The following is a 13,983-nucleotide window of genomic DNA, read 5'->3' as shown; positions in this document are numbered from 1 at the left end:
GTCAGGGTGGGATCCCTGTGGACCATAACGTATATTTCTCCGGCAGGGTCCACAGGTTATCCACAGGATAACAATGGGATTTCCCAAAGCAATTTAGTGGTGGGGATGCTCCTGATTGGACAGGAGAACCTTATGCCCGAATTCAGCGTCATGTGAGGCAAAAGTATCTAAGGCATAATGTCTAATGAATGTGTTAATGGAAGACCATATGGCTGCCTTACATATCTGTTCTGCTGAAGCACCATGTTGTGCTGCCCATGAAGGACCTACCTTACGAGTAGAGTGAGCAGAGACATTAGCCGGAACAGGGAGATCAGCTTGAGAAAATGCTTCTGAAATCGTTATTCGAAGCCATCTTGCCAGCGTCTGTTTAGTAGCAGACCATCCTCTCTTGTGAAATTCGTAGAGAATGAAGAGAGAATCTGTCTTTCTGGTGGCACTGGTACGATCCACGTAGATCTTTAATGCCTGGACTACGTCCAGCGACGCATCTCCCGATACCTGAAAAGCCGGGACTACAATTTCTTAATTAAGGTGGAATTTAGACACCACCTTCGGAAGATACCCAGACCTAGTTCTGAGAACTGCTTTATCTGGATAAAAAAAAATCAGAAATGGGGAACGACATGACAGCGCTCCTAAATCTGGTACTCTTCTAGCTGATGTCAGTCAGTAGAAAGAGTACTTTTGCTGTCAACCATTTAAGATCCACCTTAAGTGGTTCAAATGGGGCAACTTGAAGGGCTTTCAGGACTAAACATAAGTCCCATGGTACTGTAGGTGGAACAAAGGGAGGTTGAATGCGCCGCATTCCCTGGAAAAAAGTTTGCACATCCTGTATATTGGCAATTTTCTTTTGTAACCATACAATCAATGCTGATATCTGCACTCTCAAGGAAGCCACCTTCAAACCTTTATTCATTCCTGCCTGAAGGAAACTATTTCGGGTCCATACCTCCTTCACTGCACCAATGAATATAGGCTTGCCATATTCAGTGATAAATACGAGCTGAGGCGGGTTTCCCGTGCTCTGAGCATTGTTTGAAATACCTGTTTAGAGAATCCTCTTGACTTTAGGATAGAGGTTTCAAGAGCCACGCCGTCGAAGACAGTCAATCCAGATGTCTGTGATAACAGGGACCCTGCATCAGTAGATCTGGACATTGAGGAAGCAGAAGTGGAGCGTCCATCAACATTCTCTGCAGATCTGTGTGCCATTGCCTTCTGGTCCAAGCCGGAGCTATTAGAATCACTGCACCCTTTGCTTGCTTTATTTTCCTCACCACCCTGGGTAACAGGGTGATTGGAGGAAACAGGCAAGCCACATGAAAGTCCCATTTCACTGACAAGGCGTCCACAAAGATCGCTCCGGGACCCTTTGTTCTTGACCCGTATGCGGGGCACTTTGTTGTTCAGACGGGATGCCATGAGATCTATCTCTGGCAACCCCATTTGTCTACTAGAGTCTGAAAGACCTCCGGGTGTAGAGCCCATTCGCTTGTTTGAATGGTGTGTCCACTGAGAGAGTCCGCTTCCCAGTTTAGGACTCCCGGAACAAACACTGCGGACAAGGCTGGAAGATGGAGTTCTGCCAACTTTAGTATGTGACTTACCTCCTTCATTGCTTTTTGGCTGCGAGTTCCTCCCTGATGGTTGAGGTACGCTACTGCCGTCACATTGTCCGAGTGGATCTGGACTGGTTTTCCAAAAGAATGTCCTTTGCCTGAATCAGTGCCATGTATATGGCCCGAAGTTCTAACAGGTTTATCGGCAGGCAACTTTCTTCTCTGGTCCATTGTCCCTGGAACCATAATTTTCTGGACACTGCTCCCCAGCCCTGAAGACTGGCATCTGTTGTCAAGATCTCCCAATTTGATATCCAAAAGGATCTACCTTTGTCTAAATGGGATGTCTGTAGCCATCAGGCTAATGACTTCCTTACCTTTACTGGAAGTACCATTGACTGTTTCTTTGTCTGATGTACTCCATTCTATCTGGCCAGAATCAGATGCTGCAGAGGCCTCGAGTGGAATTGTGCATACTCCACCATGTCGAATGTTGACACCATCAACCCCATCACTCGCATAGCTGCGTGAATGGATACCCTCTGACTGTGTAACAAGTTCTGAATCTTTGACTGTACCTTGGATATCTTGTTCCGAGGTAAGAATACTTTCTGCAGACCTGAATCCAGTACAGCCCCCAAGTGAGTCATCCGTTGTGACGGCACCAGGGATGATTTTGTCCAATTTATGAGCCACCTGAGCTTCTGCAGACATGTTATTGTCTGTTGGAGATGACAAAGGAGCCATTCCTGGGATTGTAACCAGGATCAAAAGGTCGTCGAGGTATGGAAAAATTCTTATCTCCTGCTTGTGGAGATAAGCTGCCATAACCACCATAATCTTGGTAAATACTCTGGGGGCTGTGGCTAACCCAAAGGGTAGGGCCTGAAACTGGAAATGCTGCTGGAGGATGGCGAACCTGAGATAACGCTGATGGGACAGTGCTATAGGAACATGTAGGTAAGCATCCTAAATATCCAGGGATACCATATAATCCCCTGGCTCCAACTATGGAGTGTAACGTCTCCATGTGGAACCTTGGTTCCCAAATATATTTGTTTAGCATTTTGAGATTGAGAATGGGCCGAAATGACCCATCTGGTTTCTGAACCAAAAATAGATTGTAGTAAAAACCCTGTCCCCGTTGTGCAGGGGGTACTGGAATGACTACTCCTGACTGAAGCAATTTCTGAACTGCTTCTTGCAAAGCCCTGGCCTTTGTCTCTACCCGAGACGGGCTGGTGCAGAAGAACCTTCGAGGAGGATGCTTCTTGAAGGGAAACACACAACCTAGAGATACTGCTTCTTGCACCCAGGCTTCTGTTGTAGACTGCCGCCAGATCTGTGCAAACTGAAGAAGTCGGACCCCTACCCTGGGGTCCCCCAGGGGGAGGCCCGCACCATCAGGCTGATGGCTTATCTTCTGGTTTGGAAGCTGGCCATCTGGTAGCCCAATGCTTTTTTGACTTACTAAACTTATTGTATTGGCGCTGTTTACGATCACTTTTTCCCTTTGGTTTTCCTTGAGACCGAAAGGGCCGGAAAACCGGACTCCTAGGTTTGGGGGTTATATGTGGACGGAAACTTGACCTTCTTGGAGTCTGCTTCTGCCTCCAGAATATATGTCAATTCTTTACCGAACAGAATATTTCCAGAAAAAGGCAAAGATTCCAAAACCTTCTTAGATTCTGAATCGGCTTTCCACGTACACAACCAAACTGCTCTGCGAGCAGCTATTGTTGAGGCTGATGCCCTAGAAGCAATAGTACCCATATCTAATGCAGCTTATTCCAAGAATACTGCAGCCTGTTTAATATGGGCTATATAGGATTTTTGCTCTCTAGAAGCTGATGAAAAATCACCTTCCAATGCATCAGCCCAGGCAGCCACTGCCTTTGCTATCCAAGTTGAAGCCATGACTGGCCTTATGACTGCTCCAGACAGGGAAAATATGGTTTTTAGAAAACCATCCACTCTCCTATCCGTGACATCATTTAAAGATGTTGACGGCAAAGGCAATATAGATTTTCGCACTAATCGAATCACATGCATATCTACTTTAGGAGCCACCTTCCTTTTTGAACAGTTCCCGGCTGGAAAAGGATAATTGGAATCCCATTTTTTGGGAATTCCATATTTTTTGTTGGGTGTTACCCAAGCCTCTTCCATGATTTCCGTCAGCTGGTCTGACCCTGGAAGCTCAGTCTTAACTGTTTTGGGACATTTAAACACAGGTGCCTTGGTTTTTAACACAGGCTTTGCTGAATCTTCTAAGGACAGAATGGCCTTCATTGCTCTAATTAATTCAGCTATGTCTATTGAGCTGAGACCTTCTTCCTCTTCATATGTCAAAGTAGAGTAAACTGAGCTTTCATCTTCCGATGAATCGTCATGTGTAGCCTGTGAAGGTGAAGATTTACTTACCATCGGTTTATCAACTTGTTTCATTTGAGAAGCTGCTGGAGGAAATGATATACTGTAGGTAGGGAGCTGCATGTATGGGTACCCTATATCTGCTACCGAAGCTGTAGGAATTATCCGTTCAGCTATACTGGACAAAGTCTGTGCAAACATAGCCCAAGGTGGATCCATCTGTACCTGATGTTGTACAGGGATCTGCCTTGTGTTCTGCTGAAAAGCAAGACAGTTTACACATAAACTATCCTGAACCAGATCCTGAGAGGATAATACAGTTTTGCAAGACAAACATGATATGAGTGTTGCCGTAAGTGTACCTTCGTCACCTTTGCCGCCCTTAGACATGATAAATAAGCAGCACTTTCACAGTGTACTACACAATTTGTGACTGTAATCACTTTAACCCTCTAAAGTGATATCAATCTGACCCTACCCATGCACCAGCATTGAGGATCAGAAGAAACAACTGACAAACATATATTGGTCAGCAATCACACTAGCAGTCAGTCACTTGTTATATATTAGTCATATGAGCACATTATCAACTACAAACACTTTTTAAAGTATGTAGGCGAACATTTACCGAATCCTGTATAAACAGATCTAACGTATTCAGACGCAATGCGAAGAAAACCACAGTAAATGTACACAGACTCGTATGCAATAGGCACTTGACTATTCGTACTGAAAAAGTAGATAGAAATGTAGTGCTGTATAGCCCGTACTCAGAGTGGGATACAGGGAGACTCCTCTCTCTTCCAGTGATCGATCAATACGTTAGCGAACGCTGAGTGGATCCAGACGCTACTAGCAGACACAGACGCTCAGTGAACGCAGACGCACCGGTCTCATGGTAACGTTCAGTGAACAGAGACGCAGTGGTCACACAGCCGCCTATGCTGCGACCGGATCTCTCGTGGTAGCTCTTAATGAACACTGACGCAGCGGCCTATGCTGCGACCGAGTCCCCTCCGGTAGCGTCTGAGATGGAAGCGAGGAATCCGTTCATGGCGGGAGACTCAGCGGAAACTGGTCATGAACCGGGGGGAGGGGCGACCAGGAGAGCGTCTGACTCCCCACTGCTGACATCAACCCTAGGGATCGCGGCCTCAAGCTATTCCTGGTGCCTAAGATCCCTAAGGCCTAGTGCTGGAGCACCCGTGGTGGCGGTGCGTCAGCTACTGTTTGGTAGTCTCCTCCCAAAATAGTACGGCTGTTTCCATATTCCATCTACTAAGTGGAACCGATGCCTTACCTTCCCTCCGTGCTCCGGCCACAGCCTGGTAACGTCTGATGGACCTGCTAGTATATCCGACACAGACGCCTGCCGAAACAGCACTATAGCACTATACTCGTGGGTAAGCGTTGTTGCGACCTGGCGGAGAGTTGTTGGTGCAACTCTTCCAATATGCATATAAGACTGTTTAGAAAGATCACTCAAAACAGTAAGACTATAAAGATAAAATAAGAAAGCTTAGGGCTGCTAACAATCCAGCAGCCCTCTGACCATGGTCCGGCTCCTGCCGCACCAAACAAAAAACTGATTTGCCTGAGCCAGTGGGCGGGATATATGTACGGGCCCGTTGCATCCTGGGAGGCCAGAAAGCTTTTGATCGTTTGGTGCCAATCCGCTGTCGCTCCAACATATCCCCTTGTTATCCTGTGGATAACCTGTGGACCCTGCCGGAGAAATCTGCACTAATTGAATACCACCCTTAATGTGGCTAATCTAGAAAATTGCTGCATGACAGCTGTGATCAACCTTTTCCAATTGAATTGTGTGTTAAGCATGAGAACGCATAGACATCTTTGTGGCAAACAAAGTCCCCCCCCCCCAAATATGTTTACATCCTTTTTGTCTTGTCCAGGAAGCAGCATAAATAAGAGTAACATTTGTTCCATCACGTAGGTTATATCTACAGCAGACTCTGAATGATACCGTTGGCCGGAAAATTGTGGTGGATTTTTTGGGTTTTAACTGGAATTGGATTAATAAGCAACAGGCAAAGCATGGCTGGGGCCAGCTGACTTCCAACTTACTGTTGATCGGCATGGAAGGTAAAGAACAAGACCTGTCATTTACAGTGGATGCAAATGAACCTATATTGTGTACAGTGTTTGTGATGTTCCTGCATGATGTGGGCTGCCATCTTTGGGTTGCTGATATTGTAGCTGTTTGTTTAAAGCAATGTATGAATTGCGTCTTATAAACCGGTAAATATAGGTGAATGAAAGAAGCTAATTTTCTGTAACTAGTGGATGTGTGAGTACCTCTGTACCACTAGAGTGAATATTTGTCAGAAATTCTTATGGCTGAATAAGGCTCTACAGTGCGTTTCTGATCTGTTCTATATATTCAGTAAATATTTACTTAAGCTTGTGAACTGAGCATATGTCTGTAACAGTAACGCGATAGTGTTGCTCTCCTGTGTACGTGTCAAAACTCATGTTGCGGTTTGTGTACAGGGAACGTGACTCCGGCACATTATGACGAGCAGCAAAATTTCTTTGCCCAGATTAAGGGATACAAACGTTGTATCCTCTTTCCACCCGAACAGTTTGAATGCCTTTATCCTTATCCTGTTCATCATCCCTGTGACAGACAGAGCCAGGTGAGAACCGTATTTTGTCTGTCTTCCTTAACATACTATTCCTTATTGGTTGCACATCTCTGCTATCCATATACATATATCATTATGGTATGGTTTACACAAGACATTCTTTTCATAATTGGCAGTTTAATGATGCGTTATTTGTACTTTAAGTTTCTTAAACTGAATCTCACTTTTTTTTTCCTACTAATTATCATTGTCTCATCTGAAGTGGGTATGTTGAGGTTTTTGTTTTCATATTGTTCAGTTAACATTAATGAACATCAAATGTGATTTCCACCTTTCTATGTAAATAAAGCATTTTTGAGCTTTGAAATACGTGACATATGCAACACTGTATATAAACTGAGTATATTCTAATAATGATGAGACACAGAATAACATGTTGCATGAACGAACTGAGTTAAGGCCTATACACACTTGCCGATAAAATGAGCAATGTCGCTCATTTTCCCCCTCCCTGAGCGACGTCGCGCATTTTATCGGCAAGTGTGTCGTCGCTGGCGGCATACCAACGCGCGGCCCTGCGGGTCGGCAACGATCGTCGCTCTCGGCAGTGCATGCACGGTTTATCTGGACTGTCGTCCAGGAGCTGCATGCACGGCCAGCAGAGGCGTGACGTCACTGAGCGATATGAGTGGTCATATCGCTCAGTGTGTACAGGCGGCCACCGGCCGGCCCAGGAGGGGAAACACTAGACAACGTCGCTCACAGAGCAACATCGTCTAATGTGTATGGACCTTAAGCGTTCTACAATTAACCAGTATGCGGTAACAGAGACGACTAGCAGAACCTGGCCCAAGGGGTGGTGCTTTTTGGGATACTAATAATTAACATTGCAAGTTTACCTTTCTGTAGCCAAAAATGTGGTGAATGATATCCTGATGATGTGAGTATTGGACGAAGAACAGGTGTACAGTGGAGAGAATGTCATAATTGTAGGTTCTTCAGAAACATTGGTATGATATAATAGTACAAAAAATGTCTGTTTTTCCTTTTGTCTAAAATGTTGCTTTTATATATCAAACTACTAATATCCCTCTTGATACAATTAGAAGCCATTGCGAATGACCAAGATCAGATTTTATTTATTGTAGTACTTATAATGAATACATATATATTTATTTTTTGTTTATTGTTTGCTTTCTCCACGTTTTATAGGTGGACTTTGATAACCCTGATCTAGAACGGTTTCCTAATTTCAGGAACGTGGTTGGCTATGAGACCGTGGTGGGTCCTGGTGATGTTCTTTATATTCCAATGTACTGGTAAGAAGCTTCAAACTGGAATATCACTGATTATAGTTCTGTTATTTGGCAATAACCACAGACAGCATAGCACTGTGATAAACATGCATCTATAGCCTACACCAAGATATATTTTTACCAGTTATTTATATAGCACACGCATATTCCACAGCACATTACAGAGAACATTTTATAGAGCTTACAATCTATATTCCCTACCACATGTGTGTGTACACACACACACACACACACACACACACACACACACACACACACACACACTCACTCACTCACTCACTCACTCATGCTAAGGTTAATTTTGTTGGGAGCCAGTTAACCTACCAGTATATTTTTGGATTGTGGGAGGAAACCGGAGTACCCGGAGGAAACCCACGCAAGCACGGGGAGTATATACAAACTCCACACAGTTAAGGCCATGGTGGGAGTCGAACCTATGACCTCAATGCTGTGAGGCAGTCATGCTAACCATTACAACGTCCGTGCTGCCCAGAATTATAATATACTTCTTTGTGAACATAATGGCATTAGTGTGAGTAGTTTTTATGTATAAAGCAGCATCTCAATAACAAACAAAATTGATAATAAATTATATTTTTGTTATTGTTTAACTATCTTGTGTTCATTTGCTCAGGAGTGTAATTATGTGTATGAAGAAACTTTAACAGATGCTTGCTTTTAGTACAATCATTCTGTAACCCAATGATTACCAGTACATCACTGTTTTTTGGGACGTACTGGTCCTTGAGCCTATGTATGGGAATCCGTAGTCTGCAAAGATGTCCACAGTCGCTACTGGTTAGCCGTGAGGCAGATGAAATGCGTAGAATCTAAATAGCTCTCATCCTCATTTGGGAATGAGATCTTGCTTGCAAGAGTTCAACTAGTAAGGACTGCATGCTTTCTCCTTTTGCAGTGCCTGCAATAACTTCTAAGCAAATACGGGATATAATGGGTTTTCCTTGTATTCTGCCCAACTATTTGCCGGCTGCACTTCTATGGCACATTTCTTTCCAGTGCGGTGGTGGTTGTTGTTGTAGCAACAGGTGGAAGCACAAATCAGGAGAGAGCCACAACAAAACTAAGATGCAGGCTTATAAACAAGGCTGTAGATTTCAGGGGCAGATTCCAACAGTGTTAAAAACTTGAACACTGGAGAGTCTTGAAATTAATAAGCAGCTGGAAGAAAAACTTACTTGTGAGACAAGTAACAGGTAATATCTGTAATTTAAAAAAACTACTTGTACAGCGCCTCACCCAAATATATAAATATGTAAACTATAACAACAATGTAAAAGAACTCCTGAGACACTCCGCTTGCCACAACCACTATGTGAGGATGGATATGAATACTAGACAACAAAAAAAGTGGCCGTGCTGTATGTCAGCAGTTATATAAAAACAGAGAGCACAACGTGTATGAAAGGTTTATATATTTAATATCATAAAAAACAATCAATTAATAAAATAGAGTGCACACCTATATCTGTCTCAGGTGATGAATCAAATCCTATTCCACAGTGCAAAAAAGATATGTAAAAATGAATGAGCGCAGTTCCAGATAGTATGCTCTATCATTCACAGGGTAGATAATAATGCATATAGTACCTCTCCAGAAAGGGCTGGTGTGTATTAGCCGAGCGTCCCCGGCTAATGAGTCCTGCGTTGCCCGCTGTACTGCACAGATGAGAGGGTTTATCGAGTGCCCGGTGTTGAACACCTGCCGCTGTGGATGAGTGTATGGCAGTCTCGTGTTTCCGTGGTAGCTGCCCGGCAGAAGGTAACGAGCCGCAGCGGTGAAATGAAATGCAGCTTCTTGTGATGGTAAGCCGATGAGCGCTGATGAGGATACAGCGGTGAGAATTGCACAGGGATAGATCACCTGGACCAGGTGTGCAGAAGGCGGAGTCCTGACGCGTTTCGTCACGGTCACGTGACTTTATCAAAGGTATGGTCCTGCCTCCAAGTTGGTCGGTATTTAAAGCCTTAATGGCTAATGGCAAACAACTGTCAGTAATCAACAATTAAAACAGAACATTCAATACACGTTGGCTCTCATAATAAAGCATTTATAAACACATAAAAGGAAAGAAAAATACGTGGCGGAGAAATATAAGGCAGAAAACATTCATAGTATGATAGTTTATCTCTTATAATGGAATACAAATGTATGTAAATAAATCATCCTGTGATATTCATGGATATTAGTGTGTTTTGGACATTATTATTATATAAGCACTGGATTATTTCTGATTTTTTACAAAAGTTAGTATTGGCTACTCCAGCGGCGGCCAATTGTCACAAATATAATGCCTCTCAGAGAATAATGCCGATCTTTGATATATAATAAAGAGAAAATTAAATAAAACCCAAAACAAACAAAAAAATTATATAGAGAATACAGTAGAATCCAGGTCTGGGAGAGAACTCCTTTTTGTTCATTTATTTTTAACCAGCGTTTTTAACCCTCTAAATACATAAGCTAAATGAATTTAAAACTAAATATAGCTGACATACAAAAAATGTTACCGTCATAGAAACGAACTCAGGCCTTATATTTCTCTGCCATGTATTTTTCTTTTCTTTTATGTGTTTATAAATGCTTTATTATGAGAGCCAACGTGTATTGAATGTTCTGTTTTAATTGTTGATTACTGACAGTTGTTTGCCATTAGCCATTAAGGCTTTAAATACCGACCAACTTGGAGGCAGGACCATACCTTTGATAAAGTCACGTGACCGTGATGAAACGCGTCAGGACTCCGCCTTCTGCACACCTGGTCCAGGTGATCTATCCCTGTGCAATTCTCACCGCTGTATCCTCATCAGCGCTCATCGGCTTACCATCACAAGAAGCTGCATTTCATTTCACCGCTGCGGCTCGTTACCTTCTGCCGGGCAGCTACCACGGAAACACGAGACTGCCATACACTCATCCACAGCGGCAGGTGTTCAACACCGGGCACTCGATAAACCCTCTCATCTGTGCAGTACAGCGGGCAACGCAGGACTCATTAGCCGGGGACGCTCGGCTAACACACACCAGCCCTTTCTGGAGAGGTACTATATGCATTATTATCTACCCGGTGAATGATAGAGCATACTATCTGGAACTGCGCTCATTCATTCTTACATATCTTTTTTGCACTGTGGAATAGGATTTGATTCATCACCTGAGACAGATATAGGTGTGCACTCTATTTTATTAATTGATTGTTTTTTATGATATTAAATATATAAACCTTTCATACACGTTGTGCTCTCTGTTTTTATATAACTGCTGACACACAGCGCGGCCACTTTTTTTGTTGTCTAATATCTGTAACTTGGAATACTGAGTCATGGCTGATTAGATGTATTGGAAACACAGGGGAAATCTGGCTTTGAAAACTGCAGCAGAGTTGTGCTTGCAGAAACCTAGCAATACTTAGCCACTGTATTGAAACTAGAATCTGCAGACTTACTGCTAAAATGGGAGCCAGATTTCCAGAAAATGTGACTTATTGCTCTGGCAGTGAGCTAATGAATAGGAAAGGTTTACATGGGAGCTGTAGGTCACAGATTGGCTGCCATATTCAGCTGAGAAACTCTCGGAAGATGTCAGATTCCAGACAGTAAAGTAATGAGAAGAGGGCCCTGCTCATATATACGCTTACACTGTCTAGGTGATATGGGTAGACACAATGGGAGAATAGGGCAGAGACTGTAAAAGTTAAGTGGCGGGCTGGCAAGCAAGATTAAAAGAAAATAGTTTTGAGGGCACATGAAGACTGGGAGAATGGTTGTCTGATGGAGCGAAGATGGGCATTCCAGTGGTTAGGAGTTGACCAGGAAAATTCCTGAATGGGAAGTGGTGATCAGGGAGGGACCATGCCTCATTTGGTCACAACATTCCCTCTCACCTTCTTAGCTCTAGTAATGACTGTCACAGTCATTACTAGAGCTAAGAAGGTGAGAGGGAATGTTGTGACCAAATGAGGCTGGGATGTAGGGAGGAGCAGTGAGGATGGGAACTTTGGAGGTCAGAGAAGTTTGAATTTACAGTATGTAATACTTTATGGTATTTTGCAGAGGTACTCAACACTGTTCTCAAGGCACCCCAACGGTCCCAAGTTTTAGGTATAGCTATGGCTCCGCACAGATGGTTAAATCAAATTGACTGAGGTGCTGTTTAATTCACCTGTGGCCAAGCATGGATAAACCTAAAACCTGGAACGTTGGGGTGCCTTGAGGACCGCTTTTGAGAACCTCTGGTATAGGGAGCCAGTGTGGTGACTGACGGAGAGGGGCAGTAGTGGTAGAGTGACAAGAGAGAAGTGAGTTGGGCAGCAGGGTTGAGGATTAGACTGGATGTGGGTAAGGCAAATGGTAAGAGTACCAAAGAGTTGCAGATAACAGTATAAGTGCATGAATGAGAGTATTCATAAATTCCAGGCTGTGGAAGGGCCTGATTCTGGAAATATTGCGTTGATGGAAATGGCAGGATGGTTTTTGTTTTTTGTGTATGTATGTTTTGGTGTTTATAGAATGTATATTGTATGTTGTTCGTTCATTTTTAAATTAAGCATCTCTCCATGTATACTTTTTTCTAATTCTATGAATAGATTATCCTGCTGCTGGCCTGCAGTATATATTCCCCTATATCCTTGTCCTTGAAGCCCCCTCACACCTATTTGACATTCACGCTTTAGGTTTTAAGCTTATATCTTATTACTGCTATAACACATTTATCCATGGTATATATAATAGTGTCACTTTTTTATTATAGAGCTCTGGAGAATTTCTTGGTGCTATATATGTACTTGATAATTATAATAATCAACTTTAAGGGACCAGGGCTGTTTGGTGTTTTTGTTTTTACTCTAGCATGTCAGCGAATTGCTGTATGATTGATTGATTTATCTGAACCTTAACGAAGGGCAAAAAAGGTTCTCGCCTAAAAATAGTTCCAACAGGTTTGAAACTTGGCACACTTACTGTACTTAGTGGTGTCTAGTGATGAATTACACAAAAGTCCTGATGAATCGGAGGTGAGCTCTTTTTGCGGTTTTTCGTTTTTATCTCGGAAACTGTTGGTCCTAGCAAATATGTGGTCATATACAACAATAAAGCTTATCAGTAATAATAGGTTTTCACCTAAAAATAATTGAGAATACAATTTTTTATTTCACAGCTTTGAGATGAAATACTTAAACAAATCCCAACCAGGGACTTAGAGTTTCAATGGCTGTGACCCCTCAGCTGAAACACGGTCCCTTCCAGAACGCATAACTTATCTACCAGGGGTCCTAGGAACCCCAGAAGGACACTTGCTCAACCATTCTACCGAGTTTCAGAATTTTGGGGATCCAGTAAGGGTACCGGCAGGTGGTGGCAGTACCCCCCGGGACCTACCTCCCCGAAGACCTATTTTGACTGGGCTATTGGTACTGGTTCTAGACTTTTCAGCATAGTCCTTGTTTTGAGCCATTTTATTCACCATTACATTCGCTTCCATTAGTCAATCATATTCTCTTATCCTAATTATTCTGTAAAGTTTCACATCCAAGGCTTGGTTCTGTTCTCCATTACCTCACCCATATTTTAACCTCATGGGTAATTCAGTTCTTTAATTTTTTTGTTGGAAACAAGTAAATCAAGTTTGCTATATGTTGATGAATAGGACCTTCCTGTGATTCCAACCATCATGCTTGCCCTGGTTGGGTCGAGGAGGATTGTCTATGGTAGATTGTCATATCAGTGTACTTTGGCTTAATACTTATTTTTCCTGCTTTCTCAGTGGGATGATGTATCTCCTTGTTCCCCTTCTGTTCTTCATATTTTTTTAAAATAATCTGTGCATGGGTAGACATCTTGAACACCAGACCACCCAAGGAGTTCATAAGGGAGCTAGAGGACCTGAGGAGCACTGGGCAGTAGATACGGTGGGGTAGTCTTAGCAGCACCTGTCTACTGATGGAAGTCGCTAGTCTCTTATGTAGAGGCAAAACATGTCCGCAGGTAGTGCTGAGCAAGGAAAGTGCTGGACACAGCGATGCAGCACAGGAGGTGCAGAAGGAGCTACAGCTCAGTATAGGTCACTGAGTCACTACTCACACTGATGCAGCTGTGAAGGTTGCACAT

General features: G+C 43.2%; 1 protein-coding gene across 2 annotated transcripts in view; it reads left to right on the top strand.

The window, feature by feature from the left end:
- Positions 1 to 13,983, top strand: part of HIF1AN (hypoxia inducible factor 1 subunit alpha inhibitor) — a 141,316-nt gene that overhangs the window by 108,718 nt on the left and 18,615 nt on the right. For both annotated transcript variants that reach the window (XM_063961420.1, XM_063961421.1), the window contains 3 exons: positions 5,893 to 6,041; positions 6,450 to 6,595; positions 7,757 to 7,863. In XM_063961420.1, the coding sequence (XP_063817490.1) occupies positions 5,893 to 6,041; positions 6,450 to 6,595; positions 7,757 to 7,863 (402 nt within the window). The remainder of the gene's footprint in view (positions 1 to 5,892; positions 6,042 to 6,449; positions 6,596 to 7,756; positions 7,864 to 13,983) is intronic.

The sequence above is a fragment of the Pseudophryne corroboree genome, chromosome 3 (genome assembly GCF_028390025.1).
Source record: "Pseudophryne corroboree isolate aPseCor3 chromosome 3, aPseCor3.hap2, whole genome shotgun sequence".
NCBI lineage: Eukaryota > Metazoa > Chordata > Amphibia > Anura > Myobatrachidae > Pseudophryne > Pseudophryne corroboree.
Note: the sequence above shows the minus strand (reverse complement) of the source record. Positions and strands in the feature narration are given on the sequence as shown.